The sequence below is a fragment of the Pterocles gutturalis genome, unplaced genomic scaffold (assembly GCF_000699245.1).
Source record: "Pterocles gutturalis isolate BGI_N339 unplaced genomic scaffold, ASM69924v1 scaffold5760, whole genome shotgun sequence".
In the NCBI taxonomy this organism is placed as follows: domain Eukaryota; kingdom Metazoa; phylum Chordata; class Aves; order Pterocliformes; family Pteroclidae; genus Pterocles; species Pterocles gutturalis.
The window spans coordinates 106,821-123,821 of NW_010138093.1; the positions used below are offsets into that span (position 1 = coordinate 106,821).

The 17,001-nt window shown below is 54.6% G+C and overlaps 2 protein-coding genes across 5 annotated transcripts in view; both read right to left on the reverse strand.

Moving 5' to 3' along the window:
- TNNT2 (troponin T type 2 (cardiac)) overlaps positions 1–3,232 on the reverse strand; it is a 9,224-nt gene extending 5,992 nt beyond the window's left edge. For 2 of the 4 annotated variants that reach the window (XM_010082836.1, XM_010082834.1), the window contains exons 1-5: positions 3,192–3,229; positions 2,288–2,298; positions 2,146–2,163; positions 603–659; positions 10–42 (exon numbers count right to left, since the gene is read on the reverse strand). In XM_010082836.1, the coding sequence (XP_010081138.1) occupies positions 10–42; positions 603–659; positions 2,146–2,163; positions 2,288–2,298; positions 3,192–3,229 (157 nt within the window). Of the gene's footprint in view, positions 1–9; positions 43–602; positions 660–1,468; positions 1,499–2,145; positions 2,164–2,287; positions 2,299–3,191 lie in introns of all 4 variants that reach the window. The other 2 variants (XM_010082833.1, XM_010082835.1) reach the window with 2 other exon arrangements.
- A 4,475-nt stretch (positions 3,233–7,707) lies between these two features.
- LAD1 (ladinin 1) overlaps positions 7,708–17,001 on the reverse strand; it is a 9,876-nt gene continuing 582 nt past the window's right edge. Inside the window, exons 2-11 of the mRNA XM_010082838.1 lie at positions 14,263–14,403; positions 12,521–12,893; positions 12,341–12,445; positions 11,764–11,937; positions 11,022–11,071; positions 10,155–10,227; positions 9,647–9,778; positions 9,191–9,280; positions 7,929–8,006; positions 7,708–7,806 (exon numbers count right to left, since the gene is read on the reverse strand). Coding sequence (XP_010081140.1) covers positions 7,708–7,806; positions 7,929–8,006; positions 9,191–9,280; positions 9,647–9,778; positions 10,155–10,227; positions 11,022–11,071; positions 11,764–11,937; positions 12,341–12,445; positions 12,521–12,893; positions 14,263–14,403 — 1,315 coding nt within the window. The remainder of the gene's footprint in view (positions 7,807–7,928; positions 8,007–9,190; positions 9,281–9,646; positions 9,779–10,154; positions 10,228–11,021; positions 11,072–11,763; positions 11,938–12,340; positions 12,446–12,520; positions 12,894–14,262; positions 14,404–17,001) is intronic.

Genomic DNA, 17,001 nt, shown 5'->3' on the forward strand with positions numbered 1-17,001 from the left:
CTGCTTTACCTTCTTCTTGTGCTTTTGTTTCATCTTCTTGTTCTGTTTCAAAAGCAATGGGCAGAATATGAGCATCCCTGGGTGAGGGCCACCACATCCCCCCTGCACGGAGGGGTCCCAGCACCCTAACTCGGGGAGCATGGCTGGGATCTGAGCCTGCCCCACCAGCTGTGACCCACCAGGCAACCCAGCCTGCTCCAAAGAGGTCTCGGGAATTCCAGTGGTCTTTGGCTGGTAAGATACATCAGAGCGTGACCACAGCTCTGGAAAGCCCCCTCTAAGGCTACGGGGACCTCTTGGCGAGGCTTAATTAATTTTTGGCATTATTTCACAGTGCTGGACATTAACTGATGAGCAACCAGCAGAAAACACCATTATCCTCACACTTGCAGGGCCAAGGCACTTGGTAGATCAGGAGAGGGCAGCTCAGTTTTGAAACCTCCTTACTGCAAACCACAGATACGGGAGAGATCCGTCCCTCTGTGCTGCTGTCCCTCTGTCACAGGCCATGCTGGGACACCCCAGACCCCGTTCAGCACCCACCAAAGCAGAGCACGGCTCCAGCCAAGCCATGGGAGCTCGCTGCCAAAGCCACCACGCACCTTCTGCCTTGGTTTCTTCAGTCTCCTCCTGTGCCTCCTCTACCTGTTCTTCCTGACCTGTGGAATAACGGACAGCGTGAGTCCAACAGCCACCACTCCCTCCAGCTCCTTACGGACCCCGGCACTGGGACAACTGCAGCACGGAGCCGGCCGAGAGAGAGACCCGGGGAGACGTATCTGCAGGAGAAAGAAGCAGCAGCTCAGAAAGCAAAGGGCTTCGCTCTAACCTTTACCCAAGGGCTGGTCTCTGTGCTTGGGCGGGGGGGGAAAAATTAAAGGATTTATAACCACCTCCTGGCTTGGGCGGGGGGGGGGAAAATTAAAGGATTTATAGCCACCACCTCCTGGCTTGTCCTTCATTCCCTCTCCTGCTATCCGTACTCTTAGACCCCAGGATGGGGGCGGGGGGCAGTGTTTTCTGTTGTTCTCTAGCCAGCAAAGAACAAGACTGGTGGCATTAGAGAACGTGCCTTTGGCACCTTTGCGATCTTATTGATGCCACTGTTGGAGCATTTTTCCACTGGAGGGAGCAGCTTCCCCACAAGAGTCCTCCGTTGGAGTCAGAGCGATGCTGGGCCCACAGGTCCTGAGAAGACTTGTGGCCCCAGAGCAAGAGAGAAGGAAAGAAACAGTAGACAGCAAACCAGAAGTTCGTTTGGCTGATAGATGTAAGAGAGAAGCCACAGACAGAGAAGCAAATGCACACAGCACAGCAGGCCAGGGAGGGGGGAGTGCGAGAAGCAAGAGAGAAAAGTGGAAGAATGAAAGAAAACCATTTCCCAACCACAGAGAGGCAAAGACACACCGACCCACGACATATTCACAGCAGCAGTGGAGAGATGAATAAAGAAAAGTGCAATAACTACCGTCTTCTTCCTCTAGCCATTCTTCCTCTTCTGAGCCAGGGAGGAGGGAAAGGAACAAGCGCAGAGGTTAGTTGGACACCATAAAGCTGTGGGGCGTAGCTATGGCGTGCACGAGATGAGGGCTCTAGCACTGCAGTGGTTTCCCCCCTTGTACCTCTCTTTGCTTTTAACGTTCAGGACGTTTTGCCATGCAGCAGCTTGGGCTGCCTGGCAGTGCCCTGAAGCAGCAAGAGGCTCTGCAAAACCCAGTTCCCAAACCCAGTCCCCAGTGCACAGCCCGGCTGTATCCCAGAGCAGCTGCGTGCACCGTGGGGTTTGCTTCTTCATCGACTGAGGCAGCTGGAGGTCTGTGCTTGAGAATCGTTAATATACATCCAGCTGAAGCTCCAGCTCCTGTTATTGGGCTCACACCTCTGCAAACTCCCAAGTCCAGCATTTCCACCCCTGTTTTGAGCCGACGGATCACTCTGACAATAGAGATCCCCAAGAAAATTCAAGCTCCTTTAGATCATACTGATGTTTCAGATGGAGAAATCTGGAACCTGGTCCCACCTGCCTTTCCTGGTCATGATTTGCCCATTACAGTCAAGGAGCTTACCATCACAACCCACCCAAGCCAAACCCTGAACCAACAGCACTCGTCTCTTGATCCTTGCAACCACCAGTGAAACACCTACCTTCTTCCACGTACTCCTCTTCACAGAGCACGCGTGCGCATGGGAGAGAGGCAAGGGAAAGAAGATGCAGGTTATTGAAGTTGTTCTCATAATTTCTTAGCTTCAGCATCGGGGCAGCTGCTGGTGCTCCGTGTCCTCTTACCTTCCTGCTCCCTGCGAAGCACAAGACAAATTTGCAGAGTTACAGCAATCTGCTGCGACGGGGCATGTGTCCATCAGTGAAGTCAAAGGGGAATTTGAAATTCCCTCAATGCTGGCTCCCCTTTTTCTTAGCAATGGCTGCTGGGCAGGCTGCTGTGGGGCACGCTGTAAGGTAGCAGTGGGCACAGGGCAAGACCCAAATCATTCTACAGGCTGCGGACAGCAGGAGCTGAAGTGCTTGGCTGGTGCGTCAACAGTGGCCACAATTCCATTTTGCAGCTTGAGAAGATCGAGTGACCATGGCCTGCAATCCTAGAAATGGACACCTCACATCCCACCTTTGCCCCAAAGTCCCTTCCTGACCTTGGGGGAGATGCTCCATCTGACCTTGGGTGTGCCCAGGGGATGGATTGCTGGGACACGTGAGTCTGTTGTGGCATTTAAACATAAGAGAAGTATGCAGATCTAAATTTTCTGCTGGTGGATGAGAAGCAGGAGCTGTGCTTGGACTGATCCCCATAACCACATAGCTTGAATATTGAGCCCCTCCTCTCTGGGGTGTGCCTAATGGCCCAGCAGCCCTCACCAGCAAAAGCTGTCCTCAAATTTGGGCTGTGGGGAGTCATGCTCTGGATGACATCAGCCTTTTCTCAGCTCTATCTCACTGGTTTAGGCTGCAGCATTTTTAGTGCAGGGACTGTCCCTTGCCATGCATGTGCCCATACAGCTCCTAATGCAGAGCTCCCCACTGCTGGGGGTCTCAACTGGTGCAGACAGACATGGGGTGGGGGGATGCCCAGGCCCTTTCGTGCTGGGAGCTGGTGCCCCTCAAACAGCAGTGCTGTGATCCTGGGGGAAAGTGGGAACAAGGAGGAAGAAAGGATGTTTAAAAACACACCACTTACTGCTCATATTCTTCAACGACCTCTTCAGAGTCCGACATGCCTGGTTATCTGGCAGAATTCAAGGCAGGTTGGAAAAAGTGAGGGTTAGGAGCTGAGATAAGGACAAACACAGCCTGTCCCCCAGTACCGAGACACAGGCACAGAGATGCTGCGTCTCTCCAAAGCACTTGGAGCTTCAAGCTGTCCCCAGCCAAGCTGTGACAGTGTTATCTCGGCAGAGATAAGGCTCCCCCCTCCCCTCCCATCCCAGGATCACAGCTCGCCCCAAATAGGAGGCAGGAGATTAGGCACAGCCTCATGCGACACTGATAACTGCTGTCAGGAGCCGTGTCCAGGACACGCAGCTCCCTGTGCCGCAGACATCTCAGGGCACTGCATTTGCTTAGGGCACGGGAAAATAACCCAATTATAACGTTCAGCTTGTTTTGCTTCCTGACTATTCTTAGCTCAGTTGGAATATAGAAACTCACAGGCATGTCCCGTTATCTCAAATTTACAGCCCTGTGCAAGCCACAGCACAAGATCTTGGTGAGACCTCCCAGCCCAGCCCTACAAGTGCAGAGCGTGCTTGGGAAAGGTGCAATCAGGGCACAGCAGGAGCATTTCTCTCCTGGTCCTGGCCCTGAGACTGAGGTTAGTGAAAAGGAATAATTCACAGCCTGGTTTAGCAATGTGTCTAGTATTTGTGCCCAAACAGCCATGCTCACCTTCCCAGCACACCCGTCTCCCTTCCAGCCATGGTCAGGAGGACTTTAGTCATCATCCCACCCATCGAGCTTCCACCCAGTGCTCCACCGCAAGGTCTGCACAGACCAGCCCCATGCTCAGCCCCAGCCCTGGGCATCCCAGAGCCACCCTGAGCATCAGCCCAAGCCCCTGCAGAGCCCGTCCGCCACTCGTATTTGTGCCAGACCTCAGCAAAGCTGAGATGCAGCAGGACAACGCGAGGCAGCTCTAGAAATAACCTCCATGTGCTAAACCACCTGTTCCCAGAGCTGCACCACTTCCCTCCTCCTGCTGCCGAGTGTCTGAGAACAACTGGTCGTGGCTACATCTGTTGGGCATTTATTACCCGGGATGGGTAGGACAGGCTCAGGGATCGCTTATTCAAGATGCTGAATGCAGGGCTGGAATCCACAGGCATGGGAAAGACGTGTTACAGGAGGGGTGCCTCTGCATGCCCGTGGTTCCTGGGGGGTTGTCAAATCTCACTTCTGAGCAGTGACTCAGAAGGTGCTTTTTGAAGACAAATGAAGTCAGAACTCAGCCCCTTCTTGGGTTCACAGTGTGGTTCTGCCATCATTGTTCCCTTCCCTATGATGGACCTGGCCCTAAGCACCCCCCTCCAGAACCATCCCCTTGATGTCTGCTCCCCCTCGAACATCAGTTCTTTGCCCCACTTTTCCCCCAGGCTCAGCATGGTCCTGCTATCCCCGGAGTTTGGGTGACCTCTGAGCACCCAAGACTTCATGTAATCCTCTCACAACAGATGAGCTGAGACTCCCTCCTGGCCACAACAGCGCAAACATGCATTTGTGAAATCTTATTTCTACATCTCCATTCACCTCCTCTCTCATACATCACCAGATCCCATTTGCTGGGGAACAGCAACAAAACCCGGACTGTTAAGGGGCTACACAAGAAAAAAAAGTGGCTCTAAGAAATATTTATCCATCCTCTGCACAAAAACAGATAAACCTTTCCATTAAAGCTTTGAAATCTTGTTTTGAAAGAATTAAGAGAACCCAGCAGACATATTACAGGGTTAAAGAGGGAACATTGCGCATATTATTGATTGCAAAAAATCTCCCATCATTTGCTGTGTATTAAATAATCCAGACATCCCTCCTGTTCCTTAAAATCCCCCTCTCCATTAGCTCAGGACTGGCTGATCACACCTCTGGTGGTGAGTTATCTTCCATGGTTCGCAGTCCCTGCTTTCCTCCAGGCTACCCAGATATGGAGCTCTAATTTCCCAGCATTTGCTCCAGCGTGGGTCACATCATTGCTCCCTTCCCGCTTGGCAGGGTCGGACCATGCACAGGAGCATCCCACCTCTAACCTGCCCTGTGGGGTGGCCTGACTCTCCCATGGGCATCACATCCCTCCTGTCCCCTCCAGAGACACAGGCAATAAGGATCTATGAGATCCCCAGGGCAGCCAAAATCCTTCTCAGCCACCTTGGCACACATCGGGGTCATTCAAAAGGCATTGGGCAAGTTACACCCTGCCCTGGGGAGAGTCCTGATGCTTCAGGGGAATGCCTTCATGGCAAAAGACATCCCAGTGCTGGGAAGGGCCATCAACCCTGACCCAAATCCCTTTTGGATCTTTAACAGCTGCCCGTGAGCATCCTTCTGCTGAGCATCCCACGCCACGAGCGGGCACCCTGCGGCCCCAGCCTTACCTCTGCCACGGGTACCGGTGAGATCCCAGGGAGCCGAGGGGAAGCTGGCGGGTGTCTGGGAAATGCTCTTTTGGGGCAGGAGGCTTTAAGGGGGCTCCAGCGCCCACCCCGGGGCGGGCAGCGCCGGGAGGAATGTGCCCGGCGCCCAGCGAGGAATGCAACACTTGTGAGCTGCTATTTCAGCAGCCGCAGCCCCGGCCCCCTCCACTGCTCCCCCTTCCCCCCCCGGAGCCCATATAAGCCCAGCCCAAGCTATTGTGTGGCCTCAGGGATTTGCTATTTTAAACCCTCCGGACTGAGATACGCGAGTGCCCGAGGGGCTGACACAAGCCAGCCAGCTGTCACTTTCTAGGGCTGGGGACACTGATAAGGCAGCGCTGCCATGAGCAGAGGACCAGACCCTCCATCGCAGCCCCCAACCCTGGCTCACCAAGCTGCTGCACTGGTTCCAAGATGCTGTAAAGGGAAGGAAAGAGACTCGGGCTGTTTCTACCCCCCGAGGACACATTTGTCTTGGGTTTTTATCTTTTTTGCCCTTGCCAGAAGAAGGAAAGCGAACTGTTCTCCATCCCAGCCCAGGAGCAGGTGACCGGGAATGTTTTAGAAAGAGCAACTTTTATTAGAAAAAAAAAAAAAAAAAAGGCAAAGAGAAAACCAAGTTTTTTCCAAAGCCCAACAAGCAAGATCAGATCCAGGGGCAGCAGTAGAGTCCCACACCAAATTTGGACACCACAACGGGTGCTCAAGGCACAGCCCCAGCCCATTGACTGGCCCCAGCACAAGGATTTGAGCGTCACTTTACAGACTGCCCACGGCATCCTAGAGCCGTCCTCGAGAGAGCACCCCGCATCCCTGCTGGGTGGGCTCAGCAGCCTAGGGAGTGCAGGACTGGCAGTCTGCATAGCCATGGGCAAAATGTTCAGGAGAAAGAGTGAAAGGAAATGGGGTTTGCAGAAGGGGCATGGAGCTGAGCACAGGGCGCTCAGCTCCATGAAGCCCCCAAAATAGGGTTGTGGCCCTGATGCTCTTCCTGTATCACTAAGTGAGAGGGGTGACTGCTCATATAGGGCAGGGGAGGGTAAAGGCAGGGTGAAGAAGGCCAAATCTCTGCCTCCACCTCAGCTGTGTGCTGGAGGGAAGCACCAGGGCCATCAGGTCAACCCTTCCTCCATGCGGCATCCCCAAGCTCCTCCAGTGCACGTGTGACTTTGCAAACAGCGTTTGCCCTTGGTTAGATCGCTTCCAGCAGTGACAGCCTGGGAGGGGAGGTGACATCTGCCTGCCCCACCTCACCCCACATGAGCCAGGCAGCGGGGATGGACACAGTCCATGGATGTGCAGGTGAAACTCCTTTGGCCAGGCAGCTTCTTGCCCCACTGACATTGTCCAGCTGCAAGGAAGACATATAGGTTGATCCCCTTTTCAAGTGCAGTTATGGGGCATGGGAGGAGATTAGGAGCAAAAACACCAAAATGTTGTGGGGAAAAGAGGCAAGAGTCTGCCTTCAGCATTTACAGGGAGCCTCCAGGCCTGGGCATTCCCAGACAGGCAGCAAGTGAGGACTGAGGGTGCAGGAATCATCTTCCAGCCTTCTTCCTTCCCATCCCAGAAGCAGAGGATCCCAGAGATCTGGGGTGCACCTGCACATGGCGCAGGGGACTCTTGTGGCAGTGGGCTGCTGGACGGTTGGGTAAGGCTGGGCTTTGATCTTCAGAGCAAAAGAGTTTTTCACAGGTCATCTGATATTATTACAACTGAGATTATCACAACTGCAAAAGAAAGTGAGAAACAGTGAGGCCAGGCCTGAGGCTGCACCCACCCCGCCAAGGCAGCCACTTTAACCAGGACCATACTTGTCCTGAACAGGGGAGGGAGTGGGCAGGCATCCCCTAAATCCGCCACATGCCACTTGCCTTCCTCTCCCAGACCAGACTCCTCCTCACCCTTGCAGCTGCCTCCAGTTGTCCCCTCCTGCTGACTCCCCCAAGTCATGGGGTCCTGGATGTCCCCCACGACTCCTCTCCCCCCCCGTAGCCTGGTTCTCCCACACCTGCCCTGTGGGTGATGCACCTCAGGCAGGTCTCAGCTCTGCCCCCAGCTCAGAGTATGTCAGGGCAACTCCATATCTACCTTGGTGTCTCCAGGGGTGTTTCCAGGATGCTTCACCCAGACATCACGGTTTGGCAGGCTGTTTATTTTCCTGATGTCCTGCAAACAGGAGAGTTGTAAGTGACACAAGTTCTCCCACACCTGCCCTGTGGGTGATGCACCTCAGGCAGGTCTCAGCTCTGCCCCCAGCTCAGAGTATGTCAGGGCAACTCCATATCTACCTTGGTGTCTCCAGGGGTGTTTCCAGGATGCTTCACCCAGACATCACGGTTTGGCAGGCTGTTTATTTTCCTGATGTCCTGCAAACAGGAGAGTTGTAAGTGACACAAGAAGGTTTTCCCAGTGCATCACGTGCAGTGTTGTCTTGGTCTGACTTTAACCAAACCTTGAAGCATCCGTGCCCCAGGTAAAAGCACCCGGCTTTGAGATCCTGCACCTTGGAAGACCTCAAAACCAAGTGCAGCTCCAGCCCACAGAGGTGGAGGGCAGCAGCTGTTATTATAGGAAAAACTGATAAAGGAGCTGCAAGCTTTACCTAAGAGTGATCCCAGGAGCAATCCCTTTCCTGGCAGACACGGAGCCAGCACAGCCTCCCGGTACAGACATGTTTGGGCAGTGCTAATCTCTGCAGCTCAGCACTGGGGGTGCCTGGGCTTGCCTGCGCAGGCTGCAGGGCTGGGCTGGAGCTGCCCCTCCTGGTCCTGTACCCAGGCGGCTGCAGGAGACTCTGCTACGAGTGGTGGCAAAACACCTGATTGCTGTAAACAGCGATACCCCCCCCAGGACTGTGCGAGCTGGAGCCCTTGCTGGGTCTCTCCTTTCCCACTACAGTAAACTACCCTGAGGCCAAAGGGTGTCCTGTCCCTCTCCCTTGCATCCATGTGCCCAGAGCAGCCACAGTGGCAAAGTGCTGACCTCTGAGTCCCATTAGCTGGGCACTTTGTCCCCATGGCTACAAGACACCCCACTTTTGGGGGCTGGGATACACACAGGGATGCAGATGACTCCAGACCCCGCATGCAGCAGGACCTCTCAGTGCACACACAGTTCTCCAAGCCCCTGCAAGTGCCAGAGGACCAAGCATAGCGCTCATCTCCCTGTGGCCTCCCAGTCCTCCAGACACTGGTAGAGATGGCATCATGCTGGGGTGATCTCTCTCACTGGTGGCAGGGTCAGGTCCCCTCGGACATGCACCCAGCTGGTGTCTGCTCCCTCCTCACCCCACCAAGGACTGGGAGCAGCTGTCTCGGGCACTTTGGGCTCAGGATCAGGGCACAGCGACAAGCAGAGCCCCAGCCTCACCATGGTGGCCCTGCAGCATCCAGATCTCCAAACCTGGCTAAGCTCCTCTCAAACCCTCTAATGCATTCAGCCAAAGGTGCATCAAACCCTTCAAGCCCCCACCACCTCAGGTGCAGGGACATGTCCCACCAGGTTGCCTGGTCTTGGGGCTCTAACCCAAGATGTTGGCACAAGCCAGTACCTTGATCTTTTCCTCCTTGTCAGGCTCCTGAGCTCGGCTGATCCACAGATTAATGCGGGATGTCACCGATCCCGGAATCTTCAGGTTGTCCTGTGGCACAGAGACACCACGGTTACAGCATCATCTCTCCCACTGCATGAACATAACCCAGGACAGTCCCCAGAGCATGGGCAGACTGAGGAGACCCACAACAGACAGAGACCAGCCTACACCTTGGCTCCATCCCAGGTCCTCAAATACCAGCATGTCCGCATGAATCCACCCACCACCAGAGCACAGCTTCGGTGGCGGTCGGTGCCCCAGCCCAGCGCTGCCTGGCACCACTCAACAAGCACGGAACTTCCAGCAAACCACCTCTAGGCATCCAAACAGGGGAAGATTTGTCCAAAAAAATGGTACCTCCCTGGCACAAGACCCTGCTGGAAGGTCCTTTCTTGGTCCAGCTCCTGTCCTTACCTTCCTGACAGTGAGCGGCTCAGCCTTGCTGGGAGCACTCCCCTCGAAGAAGTTGCGCTTGCTGGCCACCCCCTCCGAGGACAGCAAGAGGCTCTTCTGAATAGTCAAGGATGATTTCACTGCCTCCGAGCGCTGGGAGGAGAGAGGGTCATCAGCAGGGGCTGTGCTGTACCCCAAGCGGTAAAAAGCAGAGTCCTGCTTCTGGTTCGCATCCCGAGCCCATTGGGGTCTGCTCCCTCCTTGCCCATCAGCAGCTCATGGGATTGTCCCACTGCTCCCCCCAGCAGGACTGTGCAGCATCCCCATGACCCTCTCCAAGGCATATCCCCTCCCTGTTCCTAAAATCCTGAGGCTGATCCCTTTTTCTCATTCTTCAGCCCCATTAGTGCTGATTGTTCAGTGTAGCTCAGTCTCTCCCTCCACTCCCTGCTCAGCTCCGGGCCACCCCTCTCCCTCTCCCCACACATCCCTCCCACAGCAGCCCAGCAATGCCGAGGGTTTCCAGTACCTGCACGGCTGAGTTGTACTTTTCCAGCTTCTCCCCAATGGTGGTGCTGCTACCTGGGATCCTCAGACTTGCGCTGGTGAAGAAAAGGGGAGAGAGTTGAACACAGCCCCCTTGGGATCACCTGGGACTCAGCCCCTGTTCCTGGGGGGCTCCACTTGGGAGGAGGAGACCCCGTCTGACCCAGGCACTCCCACATCCATCTGCCGAGTGAACCAAGGCAGCTCATTCCCTGCTGGTGATTGAGATCTCTGGGTCTCACCATCTCACTAGGGCTCCGAGCTCCTCAGTTTACCCCGTGCCACCACGGACAGGTCTGAACTGCATCTCCACCAATATCAGTACGAGCTTGCCTATAGCACACATAGGTGTGAGCCCAGGTGCCCGCAAAGCCTCACTCCCTGCCGTGCCCTCAGGTGGGATCGGGCATCCTGTTGTGTCCCTGCATCCAGACCTGAGCCCGTGGTTCCCCAAGAGGTTTTGAGCCACCCCTCCAAGCCTTGCCATGTGAATGGAGAGGATCGCTTGACCTGGCCTCCAAAGCGAGATCAGATTGCTCAGGGACCTGTACTGTTGGGTGTTGATATCAGCAAGGATGGGACCCTGTCCAGTTGACACTTAACCACTCCCGTGCAGACACAAGCATTGAAGAGAAACTACATCAGCCAAGAGACAGCGGGTGGTAGCTGAGGGGACGTTGAACGTTGGCCTGTCCTCTGCTAAGCATCGCTGCCTGGTCAGCCAAGCGCCCCGGGGACCAACGTTCATCAGACTTGTGCCAGGGCACTCGCTAGCTGGTACCAGGTCCCATCACCTCCTCCTCCCCTGGAAAACAAGGGATGACAATCCTGCCCAGTGACAGATGCTCACCTCCTTGTGAGAGGGCTTTGGCTTTCTTCCTTCTGTTTTCTTGAGATCACCTGGAAGACACAAGGAGAAGAGATGCTGGAGACGTCTTTGATGTCTCAGGCTCAGCTTCCAGTTTTCAAGCTGGCTCCATTTCCACCCACACCAGAGCCTATCTTAAATCAAAGCTCTCCAGACTAAAGATGGTTTGTAGTGCTAACAATTTTATTCCCAATAAAGCACCATGAAAGTCAATTAAGCCTGGCCAATGAGCCCTGCCTCACAGCAGGGAGGATCTCAACAGCTCTTGGTTTTCCCAGCCTCTCCAAGTGCTTTATTCCAGAGATCTTTTTTGGGGGGCTAGACTTGAAGATATTCTCAGGGATGTAATAAGGGATAAGAAGGAGGATGGATTTTATTTTTCTCCTGTCCTCTCAGAGAAGACTAGAAATGCCAGAGGGTGGATGGTCATTCCTGTGACTCCAGAAAATCTGAGGACAATGAAGCTCCTGTTTTCTCATCACTTCCCCCAAATTTCCACGCAGCACAAAGCACATGTTCATTATCACGGGCCTTGGGTCAGACACAGAAAAGGGAAATGGAGGAAAGACCGAAGCAGAACTGCAGTGCCCAGATCAAGGATGGATTTTGAACTCGCTTTTGGGAACAGGCTCTGTCAACAGAACATGGAGACCAAAGCAACCATTCCTTCCCCCCATCCTCCACTGGCTAAATGGGACTTTCTCCCGCCAGCTTTAGCTCTTACCCGAAAGGAGACGGTTCTTGGGCTGGTTCGTCTGATGGAGCTGCTGTAGGTGACAGGAGTTGGAGAAGTATCTGACTTTTCTGTAGGTTCATCTTGGGTGGGAGGCAGCTGTATTACCTCCTTTGAGGGATTCCTGGGTGGTTGCTGCGGAAAAAGCAGACATGGGGTGCAGCCCTGCAGAGTCTGCAGAGAAAGCTGAGGCGCGGGGAGCAGAGCAGCTGGGGTGGGAACTGGTTTGGAGGCAGGAGCTTGAGATTGAAATCCTCCCAACCCTGGCTGTCTCACTGGGATACACAAGGCTCCAAACACCTCTTCAGCAAATTGGTAGGGGCTTGTTAGAGAAGGTGATCAGAGCACTACATGCAAGGGAGGGGCAGGAGGTGGTGGGACCCTGTCCACCACCGCATGGTTTCCAGCTCTCAAAAAAACCTTCCCGAAAGCCCACGGGCCCCGTTTCCCTCCTGGTACTTCTGTCCTTTCCCTCTTTCTGTTGTCCTCCCAGCACCCAGGACCTCGCACCCCGGGGGCTGGTGCCTTGTCCTTTCCTGCTCACCTGCTGGTCCAGAGATGAGGTCACCACCGAGGTTGTCTTCTCCTCTGTGCTGCGGCTTCCCTGTCTGGTCAGGATCTTCACTTCGCGGAGCCGGCAGCCCCCCACCTCCGGCGGTTCCCTCTGTGGCAGCTCCCCCACCACCTTCTGCTCCCCCGGAGGCGTTGCCACACCTTGTCCCTCTTTGTCCTGGAGCCGTGCCCTCACCATCTCCTTCCTCTTCTCCCCCCAAGGCGTCTCCACACCTTGTACTTCTTTGTCCTGAAGCCGGCCCCTCACCACCACCTTCCTCTCCGTGGCTGGCTCAGGGTGCTGGTCTCCTGGCGGGTCCCCTCTGCCCTTCGCAGCGTCCTGGCCCCGCTCTCCAGCCCAGATGCTCTCCTGCCCCACGCGTGGATGTATCCCTGCCTCCACGCGGCTCGCTCCAACCCCTGGCTCCTGCTGCTCCTTCTCCTGCCTCAGCTTTTCAGAGACGGCCATCGGGGACCTTGTCCGCCTCCCTTCTTGTGTCTTCAGCACCTCTGACAGCTTATGCTTTTCCTCATCCTCTGGAGACACCGGCTTCACCAGGGATTGAGGTCTAGAGACAGAGAGAAAACAGGGGGGCAAACCTTAGCACCCCAGGGCCAGAGGGATGGCTTCTGCCCTGCAGGTGAGGTTAACCCAGGTGAAAGGAGGGCATAAAATTCCCACCAACATCTCTGGAGTCATCCCTGCAGACCAGGACTTGCAGCAACACTCATCCCTGTCACCTAAGCGAGCCTTTCCAGGGACAAGTTTGGATTCAAAGTCTTTTTTTTTTTTTTTTTTTTTTGCCCTTTTTGTGGTGGAGATTAAGCATTTCTGCAGCCTCAGGACATCAGGATCCACCAAGTCCTGTGCCAAGGAGCTGTGGGCTCAGAGCAGTGTGCTGGGTCTGCTGCCCGATGAGACGTGCCTCTGTGGCTCTTTGCTGGATCAGGAAAAAATACCACTATCCTTAAGTTTAAAGTGTTGGCTGTAAGACAACCGGCTATGGCAGAGTTAAGCCACAGTCTCAACACATTCTGCAAAACAGACATTTTCCCCTCCGTCTCACAGGCAAGATTTGGGAAGAGCCAGGTAGTACATTTGTCCAGGGCCACACAGACTGTATCTACACCATCTCCAGGGACTGGGAAGGAGATGGGATGTTTGCCCTCCTCCTGAACTGCAGTCAGCACACGGCCAGCCTGTGCTAGCACCAGGGGAGGGGGACACGTCCTATCCAGCTTGTTCATGTTAGCAATGTCGAACCCCTGTTCAGCCTCGCTAGGCACCTGAACTCCATCACATCTGCAGAGAGAAACACCTGTAGAGTGTGGGTGGACATAAGCCATCGAAATACCGGACATTTCCAGGATCAATTCAGAGAGTGGGTCAGGTTGTGTAAGGGCAGCCTGATTTCAGGGCACCTCCAAATCCCTGCAACAAGGGACTTTGGGAGCAGCACTGGAAAGCCTTTGGGTCACCTCCCCACTTCAGCACGGGTCATACAACATCACTGCAAGGCTCACGGGAGCAGGAGGACAGCCAGCCAGGTGCTGCTCAGCCCACCCACCCTGCAGAGAAGGGTGCCTGTCTGCTCTTCCCTGCTCGAGATGCCACTAGGACACGGCCAGCACCCACCTCAGCTCAGCCTCAGCACCAACCCTCACCCTGGCACACCGGCACCCTGGCCATGGGACGTGTTGAGGCCCGTGACTGAACCCCCCAGAGATATACGCCTCTTCTTCTGCTCCTCCAGTGAAGCCCGTTCTCCTGCCCAAGGGCCCACTGGACCCCTGCTCTTCCCGCAGCCCAGCCCACTTTCCTCCAGAAGAGACTCCCACCAACTACAGCAGCTTTGGTGCAGGGTGAGAAAAACAAGGCAGCAAGCCGTGAGCTGTCAGCATCACGAGTGAGACTGATGCTAGCAGGACCTCACACACCTGCTGGAGGCTGGACTGGTGTCTTTGACAGGGATTGGAGGTTCTTCATCCGTTGATGTGGAGGACAAGAGGCTGCGGTGCCTTCGCCGGCGCTCTCTTTGCTGCTCTTCTTCATCCTCAAGGTTCCTCTGCCTGGCCAGGCTGTTTGGGATGAAACAACACCACGGTGAGGCTGTGCCCTGCACGGGGAGCTTGCAGCCCTGATGCCAGACAAGAAAGGAGACCAAAACATCCTTGGGCTGGCAGGGGTTGCCTTCCCCAGCCGCTGCATGGGGCTGGAAGAGAAGGACGCCAACGCGAGCCAGGTGTTGCAAAGTGCTCTCGCTCCACCCAGCTGATGCAGGCATTTCCCAACACAAGTGCTTGACTTTACAACTCCTAATTTCTTCTGTTGGAGGGAGCACTCATTGAAAAGGAATCCCTACATTAAGCAAATCTTCTGGGCAAGGATATTTCACCTGTAAATCAGCAAGACCAGGATCCTAAAGCCACCGCAGAGATCTCGATCACATGAACTGGAAGGGCAACCACTAGTGGCAGAAGATTTCAGCCCCAGTGGGAGTTGTGGGGATGTAATTTTAATTTTTATTGAGCAAAAGGCCTCAGAGCATCAGAGGCTGAAGGGCGAGCACTGCTGACGAGCTCTGCCTGCAAGCAGGGATGACAGGAGCTCCTCTTACTCCCTGCATGTGGCTGGTACTGTGAATTTTTTATAATCAGATTGTACCAAAAAGACAAGGCTTGTCATGACTTTTAAGAGGTCATCTTTAAAGATTTTATTTTGCACAAGCCTTTTTTTTTTTTTTTTAAATAAAATGCCACCCTGAATATAAAGTTTTTTGGAAAACACCCGCTTTCCCTTCCTTTCTCTTTGCAAAACCTGCCCACCCTCTCTGTCGGTGCATGAACTGTGTTGGAAAATGTTTTTTATTGGCTGGATTGAGCTTTTCACAACAGTGTTCATCTACCTACAGCACTAGTCCTCAGCTGCAAACACATGCAGGGGTCCATGTGGACACCCAGCACCCCCAACACCCAGCGGGGCAGAGTCCCCGTGCACAGGCTCCATCCCATCGCAGTGTCCCAGCTCTGGAGCTGGCACTCCGCTTTCATCCAGATTCAGGGTTTATTTTGAATTTGACTTTTAAGAACGTGAAAGTCAGAGCAGGTCCAGGCCTGCGGTATCGCTAATGTCGTTGCGGACACGGTGACTCACGGCGTGGTTTACGAGTTACTGTGTAATGAAAGCTGGGTCATAAATTAAACCACATTACCCCCCGCAACTATTCACGGCTTCTGTTCTTTCTGGTCCGTGGAGGCCGGGGAGAGCAAAAGGGTCAGCGGAGCAGAACGGAGAGCAAAGGGGGGACGGGTCCTGGCTGAGAGCTCAGCGCCCGTTTGGGGACAGGGCGATGCCGGGCAATGTGCTGCCATGCCCTCCCACTGCCCCCATCCCCATCGCTCCCAGCTCCCCCAAGCACCATCACCCCCCAGCAGCAATCAGACACACTGCTGGGGGGCTCCAGAGTGGTCCCTGATGCCATTGGGAGTGACAGGGATGGAGAAGGCTGGGACCCGCCCCAGGGAGCCCGTGAGGATCCCCAGTTGGTCTCACCCCACTAAGGGACACCTCCCTGTCCAGCATCCAGCTCCTTGGGGCTGTACTCGCCCCCATGGGCCTGACCCTGTAAATATTTGTGTACGGCTCAGCTGCGCTGGGAAGGCAGCACGGCTTTATTTGCACAGCACGGCGTGATCTCCTGGCAAGAGGTGCTGCTGCAGCAATCACTGCACACACACATTCCCACCCGGCAAGGCTGGCACGTGCATGGGGATGTATGCACGCAGGTGCCTCTGCTGAGTGCTCTTGTCCCTCAAGCAGTGACAGCACAGGGTGCTAATGCCAGTTTAAACCCACATGAGAGTCAGTTACTTCTTTGTTTTTGCATGCACAGGCTCCTTGGAAGTGAAAAATTGGATTTTCTGCCTTGAATTTGCTCGGCTCCTGCAGAGGCAGCACCTAACCTGCCATTATCAACATGCAGTTTCTCATTATTTGCAATTAAGTAATCCACCCATTAGACTATGGATTTGCTTTGCCAATCTTTCCCTCCTCTTTTCCAAGAGGGATTTATTTTTCACCATCTTACCTTTTTTAGCCTCAAAGAGATGAATAAAAACAGATTTGCAAGTTTCTCCCTGCCTCATCCTCCCCTCCTCTGTTAATCATTACTGCTGAGATATCTGACATTTCTGCTGTTTCAGTGAATGCTATCTCATCTAATGAGAGAGAAGAAACTGCCTTCCTGGGTGGTGAAACAGCCTGGGTGCAGGACCCTGCTGGGCTCACGTTCGAGCAGGTCAGTGGCTCAGAGGAGGTGGATCTGTCCGGGGCTGGGATGCCCTCTGGAGCTGTCCCAGCCGTGACAGAGGTGGGATGTGAGCTGGCAGCCTCCGAGCAACGGCGTCTCTCTTCATTCCCATTTCTGGGCTGGCCACGGTGGGTGTCTTACTCTTAAGTACTGGTGTTTGCAGTTAATCTCGGGGTCATCACATCCACTCAGACTAGGATTTCTGCTCCCTTTGAGTTACCCCACCTGGCAGCTGAGGTCAGCAGTGTTTGCCACGGGGTCTGCAGGAGGTCCAGAGCGATGCTCACATCACCCAGGCTTCATGTGAGCCCCCGACTCACCCCATGATGCGTGGGATCCTCACCTGCCCCGGCTCCCATCAGAGCCA